The 17444-nt window shown below is 40.3% G+C and overlaps 1 protein-coding gene across 1 annotated transcript in view; it reads right to left on the bottom strand.

The window, feature by feature from the left end:
* Positions 1 to 17444, bottom strand: part of LOC134339732 (cytosolic 5'-nucleotidase 1A-like) — a 68606-nt gene that overhangs the window by 33322 nt on the left and 17840 nt on the right. Inside the window, exon 5 of the mRNA XM_063036466.1 lies at positions 15585 to 15769. Within this exon, the coding sequence (XP_062892536.1) occupies positions 15585 to 15769 (185 nt within the window). The remainder of the gene's footprint in view (positions 1 to 15584; positions 15770 to 17444) is intronic.

The raw sequence follows: 17444 nt of genomic DNA, 5'->3' as shown, positions 1-17444 counted from the left end.
CAACTGCATCATGCCCCAATCTCCTGTGTCCCTTCATGCCCGGGCCAATAAAGAATCTATAAACTCTGCCTTAACTATACATAAAAACTTGGCTTCCACAGCTACCTGTGGCAATGAATTCCACAGATTCACCACTCTCTGGCTAAGGAAATTCCATCTTATCTCCATTCTAAATGGACGACCCTCTATTTAGAAGTTGTGTCCTGTGGTGTTAGACACTCACACCACAGGAAACATCCTCTCTACATCTACTGTATCTAGGCCTTTCACCATTCAATAGGTTTCAATGAGGTCACCCTTCATTCTTCTAAATTCTAGTGAATATACGCCCAGTGCCATCAAGCGCTCTTCATATGACAAGCCATTCAACTCTGGAATCATTTTCGTGAACCTCGTTTGAACCCTCTCCAGTTTCAGCACATCCTTTCTAAGATAAGGGGCCCAAAACTGCTCTGAATACTCCAAGTGAGGCCTCACTAGTGCTTTATAAAGCCTCAACATTACATCCTTGCTCTTATATTCCAGTACTCTTGAAATGAATGCTAACATTGCATGTGCCTTTCTCACCATATTCTCAACATGCAAATTAACCTTTAGGAAATCCTGCACAAGGACTCCCAAATCCATTTGCGCCTCAGATTTTTATATTTTCTCTCCATTTAGAAAATAGTCAACCCTTTCATTTCTTCCATGAAAGTGCATGATCATACACTTCCCATTACTGTATTCCACCTGCCACTTCTTTGCTCACTCCTAATTCTCCTAAGTTCTTCTGAGGCCTCTTTAAAACTACCTGCCCCTCCACATATTTTCGTATCATCTGCCAACTTTGCAAGAAAGCCATCAATTCCATCATCCAAATCGTTGACATATAGTGTAAAAAGAATCAGTCCCAACACAGACATCTGTGGAACACCAATAGTCACCAGCAGCCAACCAGAAAAGGCTCCTTTTATTCCGCACCTTTTCCTCCTGCCATTCAGCCACTACTTTATCCATGCTAGAATATTTCCTAAAATACCATGGGCTTGTACCTTGTGAAGCAGCCTCATGCATGGCACCTTGTCAAAGGCCTTCTGAAAATCCAAGTATGTAACATCAAACGATTCTCCTTCATCTTATTCTGCTTGTTATTTCCTCAAAGAATTCCAACAGATTTGTCAGGCAAGATTTTCCCTTGAGGAAACCATACTGACTACAACATACTGTATCATTTGCCTCCAAGTACCCCAAAACAACATCCTTAATAACCTAGTGATTCTTGAAAGATCATTATTAGTGCTGAAATAATCTCCCCAGCTCCCTCTTTCAGAATCCTTGGGTGTACACTATCTAGTCCAGGTGACTTATCTACCTTCGGACCTTTCGTTTTCCCAGGAACCTTCTCTCTAATAATGGTAACTTCACACACTTCACGACCCATGACACCTGGAATTCCCACCATTACTACCTCTCCAGCATCGTTTTCCAGCGGTCCAATATCCATTCTTACCTCCCTTTTACAATTTATGTATCTGCAGAGATGTTTAGATGTTCATGGGGTGTTAGCTATCATAAGTCGAGGGATAGAGTTTAAGAGTCGTGATGTAATGATGCAGCTCTAAAAAACTCTGGTTAGGCCACATTTGGAGTACTATGTCCGGTTCTAGTCACCTCACTATAGGAAGGATGTGGAAGCATTGGAAAGGGTACAGAGGAGATTTACCAGGATGCTGCCTGGTTTAGAACGTATGCATTATGATCAGAGATTAAGGGAGCTAGGGCTTTACTCTTTGGAGAGAAGGAAGATGAGAGGAGACATGATAGAGGTGTACAAGATAATAAGAGGAATAGTTAAGAGTGGATAGCCAGCGCCTCTTCCCCAGGGCACCACTGCTCAATACAAGAGGACATGGCTTTAAGGTAAGGGGTAGGAAGTTCAAGGGGGATATTAGAGGAAGGTTTTTTACTCAGAGAGTGGTTGGTACGTGGAATGCACTGCCTAAGTCAGTGGTGGAGGCAGATACACTAGTGAAGTTTAAGAGACTACTAGACAGGTATATGGAGGAATTTAAGGTGGGGGCTTATATGGGAGGCAGGGTTTAAGGGTCGGCACAACATAGTGGGCTGAAGGGCCTGTACTGTGCTGTACTATTCTATGTTCTATGTTCTATAAGACACAGTTGGTATCCTCTTTAATATTATTAGCTAGCTTACTTTTGTATTCCATCTTTACCTTCTTGACTTTTTAGTTGCCTTCCATTGGGTATCTAAAAGCTTTCCAATCTCCTAACTTCCTACTAGTTTTTGCTCTACTATATGCCGAATCTTTGGCATTTATGTTAGCTATGATTTCGCTCGTTAGTCATGGTGGTGTCATCTTGCCTTTAGAATACTTCTTCCTCTGTGGGATGTATCTATCCTGTTCCTTTCAAATTGCTTCCAGAAATTCCAGCCAGTGCTGCTCTGCCATCATCCCTGCCAGAGTACTTTTCTAATCCATTCTGGCCAACTCCTCTCTCTTGCCTCCACTCTTCCTTTACTCCACTGAAATAGTGATACATCTGACTTAAGCTTCTCCTGCTCAAATTTCAGCTTTCATTGTAACATAGCATTTGTTTATCTTTTGCACTGTACTGCTGCCACAAAAACAACAAATTTCATGACATACTGAATGAGTGATAATAAATCCGATTCTGATTCATGAGCACTATTCAAACACCAGTGAATGATCACTGCTTCTCACTTCCCTGCCAACAAACAAAGCCACTGCAAACTTAGAGCAGGATTCAACTCCTCAGCCGCCAAGCCTGGCCTCTCATACAAAAAGATTGTAGTTAATTTTTGAAGACTCATTATCATCAGGAACAAGTGTTGATGAATTTCTAAAAAAAAATTAAGTATTTGGATTTATTTCTCTGAAATTCTTTCAACATTTTACATTGAAACTGCTTTTTGTTTTATAAGTTTTCACTTAATAAGAGCTGTTAGTCACATGAAGTCATTCTTAAAAGGGGACGCATCCAGCAGTAACAGATAGGTGACAGAAATCACCATATCTCTCACAACAATGATTTTCAAAGCTCATGTTATGCTGAATTCAAAGACATAGTCCTATCACCTGACATTGCCGCTAGTGGTACAATAACAATTTTCTAATGTTATTTGCTAACATTAGTGCCATCTCATGAAATTTCTTCAGTTCAGAAGTGAAAATGACCTTCAGCGTAAGGATTGGCATTTCACACTTGGATTCAAACTCAGTGGAAGTTTCACCTGAATTGTTAAGTGCGGTTATGTGATTGTGTGTTTTCCCCACACAATCCCTCATCAATGCTGCTAGTATTCAGGTTTTTTTTTGATCAGGCAATGGCTGTTGGACTATCTTCTGAGTTCCTGTTGATAATTGCCTTCAACACTCTAAGCTGAAAAACTGTTACAAATATTTCTTTGCTGGGCTGTGCCCGCTAATCAGCCCCCAAGCAACTCCAGAGATTTGGTGATTTTTTTCTGTAACTATTCCCATTCTGTTCCAGAATCATCAACGCGACACTTCTTCAGATCCTTGCACTCAATTGACAAATGTACTGAGGCCCCTCCGAACAGTTAAAACCAACACCCTTCCCCCAACCGATTCACCCAACAGGTTGCAGGACCACCAGAGCAGCATGTAGCTAGAGTGTGGTAAACCTGCATAGACAGTTTACATTATAAATGCAGACATAGACATTTATAAGGAAAATATAAAAAAGCAGAATATGTGCCCTTAACACAGGACTTCAATTACTTAATCTCCTCCTCTCACCCTTCGCTTCACCTGAAGACTAAAATTGATTCCTTGTGTTTTGTTCTGACTTTGTGCAATAATATTTTAACACTTATCCATTTTCTTACTTCCTTTGAAATTAATCAGTATAAAAAACCAAGAGAGATGTTAAAAGGTCATTCTTGATTCAGTGTCGAAAATTATTGAGAAAATTAAGATTTTTACTTGTGTTGCTTGTCAAAGGAAAGCAAGTGACATGATTGTATTTTTAACATAAGCCTTTCAACAGACTTTTAACTTTGAATGTAAAGCATTGCAAATAAACTAGGCTAATAAAGACATATATCACTTTTATAAATTAATGTAATGTTTATCCATTTGTAGCTATTCAATAAATTCAAATGGAATTAGTTTATGTGGAATAAAATACTGATTTAACAGATAACTATCATTAAAATTCATTCAATGGAAAGTTTACTCATACAGAATCAGATGCAGCCCTTCCAATGACCCCAATAACTGGTTTAGCATAGCAAAACTCAGTTTACTAATTGGTCTTCAAGGGATGTTTTTAACAAGAAAAAGCTGGTCGCTTCTCCCTGAATCCAAAGCACAGCAAACAGGCCAGACCACCCATGCACTAAAAATATCAACTATAGCAAAAAGTAACATATCTTAGAAAATCAATCTCTATTATAGCCATACAGTCAATCCAAAATTTTAAGGTGGTTTCAAACGAAAAGACTGACAAAAAGAGTTTGTTTACATCACTGGGAACAGAATTACACAATGCCTGGACCACCCACAGTTGAGAAAAGGAATTGTAAAGTGTCACTTCTATTTATGTAGTTTTCTTGTCACTGGCTATTTGCTCTACCATAATTTCTTTATTAAAGAAAAAACACATTCGCATAACATAGATGTTTTTGGCTGGAATGTCATTTATTGCCCATCACTGGTTACCTCCAACTTGATAGCTTGCCTGTTCCATGTTAGAGAGCAGTCAAGACTGAACAACACTGTGGGTCTGAATTCATAGACGGACCAGACTGGATAAGGATGGCAGATTCCATTCTCTGCAGAATTAGTGATGACACGAAAGGTGAAAAGACCATCTAGAAGTTTCTTCTGAGTCCTGAAGAAGGGTCTTGGCCCAACATGTTGACTACTTATTCCTCTCCATAGACGTTGCCTGACTTGCTGAGTTCCTCTAGCATTTTGTGTGTTGCTCATGATTTCCAGCATTTGCAGAATCTCTTGTGCTTCGAAGATTCTTCCTTGATCACTTCCCCATTTTTAAGTAGGATCGAAGTGCCCAATTGATAGCCTTTTCACTAATGTAAGACATACTCTCTAGCCAAAGGAAAAATTTCACAAGCCTGCCTGGGGATTATTACTACTGTATTAACCTCCATGAATACAACTTCTAAAATAATTATTTACTTTATGTATCAACAGTAACATAATGCATCTCAAAATCACAAGACAAATACCAAACAGCTGGAAACGGCAGTGCAATTACAGGCTATTCATCTCCTTATGTCTGCTCTGCTGTTCAATAAGGTGTAGCTGAGTTCTTTTTCATCACTGTACTACACTAATATAATGTCTTTGGATACTTTAATATTCAACGAGACTTAAATATATTCAGCAACAGAGCTTCTATGATCCAGTTTGGCAGATGAATTCTTAAGATTAACAACCCTCTAAGTGGAGAAGTTCCTCAACATCTCACCTCACAATGGTTGATCGATTGTTTTAGAACTGTAAAGCCTCATTCTGAATATTTCAATCAGGGGAATGGTCACACCCTTGTCTAACCTGTCAAGACTCATAAACCTCAAGAATTTTTTATGCTACAACAAGATCAACTCTTACTCATCTAAATTCAAGTGACAGTACACCTTTAAAGATTGAAAATGATCGGAAATACCAGCAGATCAGACAGCATCTGTGGAAAATAATCCATCTGGAAAGTAGACCCCATCTGTTCAATCTCTTCTCAAAAGGATATACTACCCCATTTCTGAATCAATCTGATGAACCTCTGTTGCACTTCCCCTATCACAAAGATCTCCTTCTTTCCTTAGGTAGGGAGACTAGACCTGGAAATTCATGGTGTGGCATCACCATGGCTGTTGTAACTGGGTTAACTGTCTGGACACGCCCCTCTGCTGACTGCCCCTGTGGCTCCTCCCACAGAGTCCTGTATAAAGGTGTTTTGCCTTGCCCCTCCCCCTCAGTCCGGGGGCAGACACTCACCATGGAGGTCATATTGTACAGCAAATAAAAGCCTTTCAGTATTTTACCCAACTTCAGTCTTTTGGAGTTATTGAAGGTATGCTTCAATGGCCGCAAACAACTGTTGTAGTATCTGATGTGCCTCTATGTTAACTATCAAGGATTCATGTACAAGAACACCAAAGTTCCCTTAAATACCAATGCTTCACTCTATCACCTTTGAAATAACAGATATTTTTCTATTCTTTTCTGCACATCATAACCACTACCCAAACACAAACACGCATAAATATTATCAAGCTTGCCTGCTTGCCTGTCATAAACTGACATTTTAAACAGTTTAAAGATTTTAAAGAAGGGGAGGAATGGTTAGAGTTCAATAAAGAAGCAGGTACTGCCACAGAAGTGGATGGGGCAGAATTTTATAATGTAAAGAAAATTATCTCTAATTATTGCCACTGTGCCTTTAAAATATTACCAAGATTTTCCGCATTACTGAGGTTTTGAGTGAATTTGTAAGAATGGGAGCAAGGGCTGGAGACTGAAATTGATAAGGAAGAGAACAGGAAGAATAGATTGAAGAAACAATCTGAATGAAAGATGGGAAATGCCAAGGACTAAAAAAGTGATACGGGCCTCACTGCCACCTAGGCAGCTTGGATAAAAAGGTGTAAAATGCCAGTAATTGGGGAGGTTTTGATGAAGGACAAATAACTTCTCTTATTTGTGAAAATTAAAACCAATATGTCAGGTCAACAACCTATAAATGAAATACGGGTCTTGTTCACAAACAACAAAGTGGCTAGTGGTGATGTAATTAAAGAAAGAAGGGGCATAACAAAGAATGGACATTATAATTCCTCTCTAAAGAATTGTTTTCCTGGTTAAGATATAAAAATGTACATTTTATTTTAATATTCAGAAGGCATCAGTAGGGTAAATTTAAAATTGCTTCCCTTGCATGGAACTTGCAACCTGATTAACTCTTTTGCTTTAGAACACAGATATTTCAGACCATTTGGTGAGGTTCACCTTTGCAACCACAGAAACAGAAAATCTACTCTTAAATTTAAGGCTGCTTCCAACCAGTTTTTGGTGAAATAGGATGATACAGGAATGTTGGGACTGCACAGCAACCAGGCAGGAGGCCTGGCTGCCAACACGGGAGATCTCCAAATCTTCCTATCTTTGTGAGTTTATGCAGCCTACTAAAATGCCAAGCAATCATTGATATTTTGTTTATTTATTATTTTATTTAGAGACACAGCACACAACATGCTCCTCTGGCCCAACAAGCCTATTTATGCCAAGACTCATCACAGGTAATTTACAATGAACAATTAACCTACCAACCGCCCCGTATTTGGAATGAGGAAGGAAACCCATGCACTTACGGGAAGGATGTACAAACTTCTTACAGATGGCAGCACAATTGAACTCCAAATTCTGAAACACTGAGCCGCAATAGCATTGTGCAACTGGTGCCAGTTTATCATTTTCACACTATTTGTGTGAACAATGTACTGTTCAAAAGTTCAAAGTTCAAAGAAAATTTATTACCAAAGTATGTATATGTCACAAAATATTACCCTGAGATCCGCTTTCTTGCAGGCATTCACAATAGAATACAATAAAATCAGTGAAAACTGCACACAAAGACTGACTAGAAACCAATGTGTAAAAGCCAAAACTCTGCAAAAATAGAAAAGAAAAAGTAATAAGCAACTAGATAGATAGATAAATAAATAAACAGCTGTGAACATTGAATTGTAGAGTCCTTGAAAGTGAATCCTATAGGTATAGGTCGTGTTCAATGATCAGTTCAGAGTTGTGGTGAGTGAAGATGTCATAGTCATAGAAAAGTACAGCACAGAAATAGACTCTCCAGCCTACCTAGTCCATGCTGAACAATTAATCTGTCTAGTCCCAATGACCTGCACCCAGACCATAGACCTCCAAACCTCTCCCATCCCTTCCCATCCATATACATATCCAAATGTCTCTTAAATGTTGAAGTTAACCCTGCATCGACGACTTGCACTGGCAGCTTATTCCACATTCACACCACCCAAGTGAAGGAGATCCCTTCATATTTCCCTTAAACATTCCACCTCTCACCCTTAACCCATGACCTCTGGTTGTAGTCTCACCCAAACTCAATGGAAAAAGCCTGCTTGCATTTACTCTATCTTACACCCCATAATTTTGTATACCTCTGTCAAATTTTCTAGCAACTAAAGTCCTAACCCATTCAATCTTTCCCTATAACTCAGGTCCACAAGTCTCGGCAACATCCTTGTAAATTCTCCTTGCACTCTTTCAATCTTATTTACATTTTTCCTGTTCATAGGTAACACCTCACAGCTGTCTGCATTAAATCCCATCAGTCATTTTTCAGTCGATTTCAACAGGTGGCCCAGATCCATCAGCAAGCTTTGATAGTCATCCTCACTGTCCACTACACCCCCAATCTTGGTGTCATCTGCAAATCTGCTGATCCAGCTTACCACATTATCATCCAGATCATTGATATAGATGGCAAACAACAGGGACCCAGTACCAATCTCTTTGGCACACCAGTAGTCTCAAGTTTCCAGTCAGAGGGACAACCATCTACAAACACTCTCTGGTTTATTCAAGGCAGGACCTTGTCAAAGGCATTGGTAAAGTCCATGCAGACAACATCCACTACCTTGTCTTCATAAACTTTCCCAGGAACTTCTTCAAAATACTCTATAAGATTGGTTAGATTTGACTTACTACGCACAAAACCATGTTGACTATCCCTAATCAGTCCCTGAATATCTAAATAGTCCAAATTATTATATCCGCTCCCTTGTGATCTCTAGAAACCCTTAGGATTCTCCTTTATCTTGTCTGTTACAGCAACACCATGTCTTGTTTTAGCAAATGCTTCCCAAATGTTCTCTTACATTACTTATACTCAAGTACCTCATTTGTTCCTACCTGCCTATACTTACTATGCACCTCCTCCTTTTTCATAACCAGGGCCACAGTATCTCTTGAAAATCACAAATTCCTAAACTTGTTATCCTTACCTTTCATTCTAACAGGCACATACAAATTCTGTACTCTCAAAATTCCACTTTTGAAGGCCTCCCACTTACCAAGTACACCTTTGCCAGAAAACAACCTGTCCCAATCCACACTTGCAAAATCCTTTCTTATATCATCAAAATTGGCCTTGCTCCAAGTTAGAATCTCAACCCAAAGACCAGACCTATCTTTTCCATAATTATCTTGAAATTAGTGGCATTATGATTACTGGATGCAAAGTGTTCTCCAACACAAACTTCTGTCACCTGCCCTATCTTACTCCTCAACAGAAGATCCAGTATCACAACTCTCTCTAGCTGGGACTTCTGTGTACTGATTAAGGAAACTTCCTGAACACATTTGACAAACTCTATCCCATCCAGCCCTTTTACAGTATTTGAGCCCCAGTCAATATATGGAAAGTTAAAATCATCTAGTTGTGAGAGATCACAACTTTGTTTCTTGTAAGTCTGGGGTTTCTCTTCAAATTTGCTTCTGTAAATCCCGTGGACTGTTGGGCATTGGTGTTTTCTTACAGGCTATGATGCAACTAGTCAGGATGGTTGCTCTCCATTGTGCATCAATATAAGTTTTAGATGACATGCTAAATCTACGCAAACTTCTAAGAAAGTGGAGACACTACTGTGCTTTATTTGAAATGGTATTGTGTGCTGGTTCCAAGGCAGATCCTCAAATATGATAACACCCAAGAATCTTAAGTTACTGATCCTCTCCATCTCCGATCTCCTAATGAGCACTGGCTCATGGATCCACAGTTCCTTCCTCCTGCATCAGTAATCAGCGTTTTGGTTATGCTTATGTTGAGTGAAAGGCTGTTGTTGTGACACTACTCAGCCAGATTTTCAGTCTCTCTCCTAAATGCCGACTAATCACCACATTTGATTCGGCCAACAACAGCAATGTCGTCAGCAAACGCAAATATGGCATTGGAGCTAAATTAATGTTACAGTCATAAAAACAAAACAGAGTAAAAAACCAAAACTTTTAAAAGCTCATCATGTACACATACTGTAAATTCATTAATCACAGCACACTACAATTGAACAATGGTAAACATGTAATTACACGAACAAGAGAAAGTAATGGAAATATTCAACAAATCAGGCAACATGCGGTGAAATACTGCAAAAGTTTCCAAATAAAGGTGTATTTTTCCATTACTCTCTTCGCAGCTGACGTTTGTCCTTAGTGAATATTTCCTGTTTTTTCAGCTTTCATTTTACATCTCCAGAATATGCAGACTTTTGCTTTTGTTCATCGTCACAATACTTTGATATTAACTTCAACATTTGTTTTTGCAAATTGGGCTTGCCCCAGCAGGACAGAATTCTCAGTACTTGGAGTAGGACAGACGTCTCAGTAATTGATACCACCAAGCACCAGGTCAGGAACTACCACCATGAGAGCTGTGGAAGATATATGCAACCTCTTTCACAAGTGGAGACACCTGGGGCAAGTAGATTACACTACTGGATTGGGAAACTAGTAAGCAACAATCCAGAGGGCTTCCAGTATGTAAAGCTCAACAATTGGAAAGCCTGCAGTGGTTGAAATCCTTGATACACTTACCTGCCAAGCATACCAATAAACAGAGGAAATATCATCTCCAACCTCTCAGAGGACTTTCCTAAATGGACATCTTTTCCAATCAGGTACTGGTATGCAGCTCCCAAGGTACAATAGCAATGGAGCAGATTTCTGTTTTTGTCAAACAAACTATGATTAAATTTTTCTCAACTCAGTGAAATTTTGGTCTACTCTAATAAAGCTATTTCCCTTTTGTTTTTATAAGTACTGAAAGTCCTTCTTCATGAGGAAATGAAGACTATTACAGGGCCCACCACTGAAGGAATTGCCATTTAATGGAAACTGACTGATCTCCTGAAGGATTCAGAGAACTTGACTCTCAAGTTTGCAGCACTATGCCACCAGGTTTGGGAGCAGTATTTGCCCTGTAGCCATTGAGCTCCTGGACTGGCTTCACGCAACACAGAGCTGCCCTGATGCCACAGCCTGTGAACTCACTTTCAAAGACTCTGGAGTCATGCTCTATGCATTATTTGAGTACTGATTTTATTATTTGCAAAATTTGTTCTCTTTTGCACATTGGACATTTGTCATTCTTCCTCGTTTGTGTTTTTTGTGGGTTCTACTGCATTTCTTTGCTTTCCTGCGAGTGCCTGCAAGACATTGATTCTCAGGGTTGTGTACGGTATACATACATAGATAATAAATTTACTTTGAAATTTGACCATTGTTTGCCTGATTTTTGGGAAGCTGGTTGCAACTCTGATAGTACAAATTAATCATGGCTTACAGAATCAATCTGTAATGAAGTCTATCACTGCTGAAGTGTGCAGTCTAATACATACATTTGGCTAAATTACATCATAGCCCAGAATCAGACACGTGACAGAACCTGTCATTTCTTGAGTTTTGTACCTCAAGGCTTGTGCATAGAGCTAGTGAAGTGGAATCTTCAAAGATTTCTCTGGACTAACAGCTCAGTCAAAATGTCCACCCCTTGTTGCCATCTACTGCTATCTTCCTCTCTCCAACTCCCAAATGTGATCCTTCATTTTGCTGCCATTTGACTCTCTATTTGGCCTTTATGGAGAATGTGACATACATATCAACAAAATATCCACTGTTTTCTCCAGACTACCAGAAGAGAACTTCAATTTAAAAGGTCTCAATGTCACTCTCTATTAACAATAAAACAACCTGCTGGAGAAACACAGCAGACAGCACCTGTGAAGACACACAGCAGACAGCACCTGTGAAGACAGAGTGACAGTTGACAATTTAGGTAGAGATGCAGCATATGGTCTGAGAGTGTAGACGAGAGATGGTCAGCTGATAGGGAGGGGAAAGACAGGGGCTGGCAAGCAATAGATGCACCTAGGTTAGAAGGGAGATGATGAGCAGATAAAGCTAGGTGGGGGAGGAATGGAGTTGGGTGCCAGAGACTAGTGGATGATAGGTAGAGTGCATGAATAATATAGGAAAATCAATCTGGATCAAAGCTTGTGGAAATTGTCCAAGCAGTTTTCTCTTTTATCATAAACAGGCCAAAGAAGTTTTTAAAATTAGCTGGCTGACTTGCCATCAATTCCATTACTAATCTTCTTTTAAAATCATACAGATGGAACTTTACCCTACCGCTGTTATCTACCTCTCAACAATGCTCATTACCTACCACCTCAACAACTCATTAACTACCTCTTCAACATTAATTATCTACCACCTCAACAACCATTATCTACCACCTCAACAACACTCATTAACTACCTCGTCAACATTAACTATCTACCACGTCAACAACACCCATTATCTACCACCTCAACAACACTCTTCAGTGATTTATCCACAATGTACTGGAACTGCATTAGTCTTTAAATTCTGCCACAAAATATGTGCATAAAAATTAAGTCTTCAGCCATTTTAATTGAATATTATTTAACACAGCCTCCAGTAAAACAGTACAGTTTCAAATTCAGATGTATAAAACATTCAGTTTTGAATTATAATTCAGTATATGTTGTAAATGTTATAACGTATTTTATAAAAGCGGATGAGCTTAGAGCGTGGATCAGTACTTGGAGCTATGATGTTGTGGCCATTATAGAGATTTGGATGGCTCAAAGCAGGAATGGTTATTTAGGGTGCCAGGCTTTAGATGTTTCAGAAAGGACAGGGAGGGAAGCAAAAGAGGTGGGGCGTGGCACTGCTGATCAGAGATGTGTCACAGCTGCAGAAAAGGAGGAAGTCATGGAGGAAATGTCTACTGAGTCTCTGTGACTGGAAGTTAGGAACAGGAAGGGGTCAATAACTCTACTGGGTGGTTTTTATAGACACAATTCACAATTCTCTCTCATTTACCATAGCACTGGAGGGGGATAAGAACAGACAAGTTAGGAAAGTGTTTAATTGGAATAAGGGCAAAAATGAAGCTATCAAGCAGGAACTTGGAAGCATAAATTGGGGTCAGATGTTCACAGGGAAATATATGGCAGAAATGTGGTAAATATTCAGAGGATATTTGTGTGGCATTCTGCATAAGTACGCCCCAATGAGACAGGGAAAGGGTGGTAGGGTACAGGAACTGTGGTGTACAAAGGCTGCTGAAAATCTAGTCAAGAAGAAAAGAAAAACTTATGAAAGGTTCAAAAAACTAGGCAATAATAGAGATCCAGAAAATTGTAAAGCTAGCAGGAAGGAGCTTAAGAATGAAATTAGGAGAGCCAGAAGAAGCCATGAGAAGGCCTTGGTGAACAGGATTAAGGAAAACCCTAACGCATTCCATAGGTATGTGAAGAGCAAGAGGGTAAGATATGAGAGAATAGGACCAATCAAGTGTGACAGTGGAAAAGTGTGTATGGAACTGGAGGAAATAGCGGAGGTACTTAATGAATACTTTGCTTTAGTATTCACTACAGAAAAGGACCCTGGCAATTGTAGGGATGACTTACAGCGGATTGAAAAGCTTGAGCATATAGACATTAAGAAAGAGGATGTACTGGAGCTTTTGGAAAGCATCAAGTTGGATAAGTCACAGGGACCAGATGAGATATACCCCAGCCTACTGTGAGAGGTGAGGGAGGAGATTACTGATCCTCTGGCAATGATTTTGCATCATCAATGGGGATGGGAGATGTTCTGGAGGATTGGAGGGTTGCAGATGTTGTTTCTTTATTCAAGAAAGGGAATAGAGATAGCCCAGGAAATGATAGACCAGTGAGTCTTACTTCAGTGGTTGGTAAGTTGATGGATAAGATCCTGAGAGGCAGGATTTATGAACATTTGGAGAGGCATAATATGATTAGGAATAGTCAGCATGGCTGTGTCAAAGGCAGGTGGCGTCTGAAGAGCCTGACTGAATTTTTTTGAGGATGTGACTAAACACATTGATGAGGGTAGAGTAGTAGATGTAGTGTATATGGATTTCAGCAAGGCATTTGATAAGGTACCCCATGCAAGGCTTATTGAGAAAGTAAAGAGGCACGGGATTCAAGGGAACCTTGCTTTGTGGATCCAGAATTGGCTTGCTTAAAGAAGGCAAAGAGTGGTTGTAGATGGGTCATATTCTGCATGGAGGTCGGTGACCAGTGGTGTGCCTCAGGGATCTGTTCTGGGACCCCTTCTATTTGTGATTTTTATAAGTGACCTGGATGAGGAAGTGGAGGGATGCGTTGGTAAATTTGCTGATGACACAAAGGTTAGGGTTGTTATGGATAGTGTGGAGAGCTGTCAGAGGTTACAGCAGGACATTGATAGGGTGCAGAACTGGGCTGAGAAGTGGCAGATGGAGATCAACCCAGATAAGTGTGAGGTGGTTCATTTTGGTAGATCATTCCTAATGGCAGAATATAGTATTAATGTTAAGATTTCTGGCTGTGTGGAGGATCAGAGGGATCTTGGGTCTGAGTCCATAGGACACTCAAAGCTTCTGTGCAGATTGACTGTGTGGTTAAGAAGGCATACGGTACAACGGCCTTCATCAACCGTGGGATTGAGTTTAAGAGCCGAGAGGTAATATTACAGCTTTATAGGACCCTGGTCAGACCCCACTTGGAATACTGTGCTCAGTTCTGGTCACCTCACTACAGGAGGGATGTGGAAACCATAGAAAGGGTGCAGAGGAGATTTACAAGGATGTTGCCTGGATTGGGGAGCATGCCCTATGAGAATAGGTTGTGTGAACTTGCCCTTTTCTCCTTGGAGTGTCACGGATGAGTGGTGACCTGATAGAGGTAAATAAGATGATGAGAGGCATTGATCGTGTGGATAGTCAGCAGCTTTTTCTCAGGGCTGAAATGGCTAACACAAGAGAGCACAGTTTTAAGCTGCTTGGAAGTAGGTTCAGAGGAGATGGGTAAGTTCTTTATGCAGAGGGTGGTAAGCGCATGGAATGGGCTGCCGGCGACCGTGGTGGAGGTAGATACGATAGGGTCTATTAAGAGACTCCTGTACAGGCACATGGAGCTCAGAAAAATAGAGGGCTATGGGTAACCCTAGGTAATTTCCAAAGTAAGTACATTTTTGGTACAACATCGTGGGATGAAGGGCCTGTATTGTGCTGTAGCTTTTCTATGTTTTAAATAAAAAGCTATACATTAATGTCATAGTAGGATATAAGAGCTATTCTTGAATAAAGGTTTCCCATCATCTTGTTATATTGTTAATAAATTATTGCAGACCTAAGTTATGTCTGGCTTTGTTAGTCATGTCAGAAAACAGAAATATACTGTTATATTCCTTGGAATCCAAGAGCAGGAAGCACTGCACAATTATAAAGATTAAGTTTCTTTGTTTAGTTCTAGAACACTGTTTAGTGGTTACATTTCTAATGGGAGCCTGTGACATTTATATATCAGAAGATCACGCACAGCCTGTAATTCCTGTCATTCTTGCTAACAATTATAAATTTAAACTTGAAAAAAATTGAATTCAATGCTAACTAATGCTAAACCTTTAGCTAACACCAAATGTTAGAGCGGCTAAAAGTTTCAGGCGGTACCTGCTGCACCAGTGACATTGACTTGGGCTCATATTCACAGACTGATTCAGACTGCATATAACCCTTCGAAGGTTTCTCGTTCGCTTCTTGATTCACAAAGGAATCTCCATCAAAAGCCACTCTAAGCTGCTGCTCACAGAGCTGTGCATCTTTGTCAAGATGACACAGGGTTGCTGCTGCGATTCCTGAAATCAGAGAAACAAACTATTACAAAACATTACATATCATAGCTCTGTCCTACAAATCCTACAACGTGGGCATGCGGAACAATTTTTCTTTTAAATGACCTGAAGTTGCCTCTCCCAAACTTTAGCAAGCACATGACTTGGTTGCCCTTGCTTAATTATCCAAGAATTGTGTTCCCACCTTTACTGCCCTTGCTTTTTACTAGAATATACTTTACTGAGCACTGTGAACATCCTCTTTGGAAGCTTTTCACTGTTCCTTAACTGCTCCACTATATAGCCTAGATTCCCAGTCTACATTCTACCAGTTGGTCACCCAGTCCCTGTCTTAGGCCCTCAAACTGGTGTGACTAACTCACCACATGAGTTATTCACAATATGCCAATGCATTTTGCCAGGAGCTGCAGCTAGACACACTTCCCACACGTACTCTGGGACTCTGGCCACCTCCCTCATTTCTGATCTGGTGCAGGATGAAAATGACAGGAATCTGAGCTCACTGATCATGGCTTATAACTTTGATGGAGACCATTGAAAGAGCAAAAATGCAATTACACGTGGAGTTAGAATCAACTGGATGTACAACATCTGTGCAGGGTTTACATGCTATTACTCCCTACACGGTGAAACTTAACCTCATAAATGGCTGTGCTCTTCACTCCCCAATGAGCTCAACACCATTTGTGCATGTTTAGGAAGAGAGAATAAAACTACACCTCCGCACAGTCCCACAGCATCTGGTGACCCTATGATCTCTGTCTCTGAGGCCAACATCAGAACATCCTTCAAGACAGTGAACTCTCGCAAGGCGTCGGCCCCAACGATATACCTGGCAGGATACTGCAAGCCTATGCCAAACCAACAGGCTGAGGTGCTCAGGGACATCTTCAATCTCTCAGTGCTGCAGTAAGAAGATCCAAACTGCTTCAAAAGGACATCAATCATAGCACTGTCCAGGAAAAGCAGGGTGGACTGTCTCTAACATCCGTTAATGCCCCTCTTCCCCTTCACATCCCACTTCTGAACAGCGTGCACTTCTCAAGTAAGATCTGTTTATATGCATCATGCCTCGATCAAAACAACTTACAGAGGACCTTAGAAGAATTGTAGAGCTGCATGAAGCTGGAAAAGGCTACAAAAGCATTTCTAAAGACCTGAGTGTTCATCAGTGCACAGCAAGGGAAATTGTCTACAAACAGAGGAAACTCAGTACTGTCGCTACTCTCCCTAGGAGTGAGTATTCTGCAAAGATCACACCAAGAGCACAATGCGGAATGCTGAAGGAGGTGAAAAAGAACCCAAGGGTAACAGCAAAAAATCTGCAGAAATCTCTACAACTTGCTGAAGTTTCTGTTCATGTATCCACTATAAGAAAAACACTGAACAAGAATGGTGTTCATGGAAAGACACCACAGAGGAAACCGCTACTCTCCAAAAAAAAACATTGCTGCATGTCTCAGGTTTGCAAATGACTACCTGGATGGTCTACAATGCTTCTGGAACAATGTTCTGTGGACAGATGAGACAAAAGTTGAACTTTTTGGTAAAAAAATGCACATTGCTATGTTTAGAGGAAGAAAGGCACTGCACACCAAAACCAAAACCTCATCACAACTGATGGAAGGAGCATCATGGATTAGGGCTGCTTTGTTGCCTCAGGCCCTGGACATTTTGC

Source organism: Mobula hypostoma, chromosome 2 (genome assembly GCF_963921235.1).
Source record: "Mobula hypostoma chromosome 2, sMobHyp1.1, whole genome shotgun sequence".
Classification (NCBI taxonomy): domain Eukaryota; kingdom Metazoa; phylum Chordata; class Chondrichthyes; order Myliobatiformes; family Myliobatidae; genus Mobula; species Mobula hypostoma.
The sequence above is the reverse complement of the archived record's forward strand: the minus strand, read 5'-3'. Positions and strand labels throughout refer to the sequence as shown.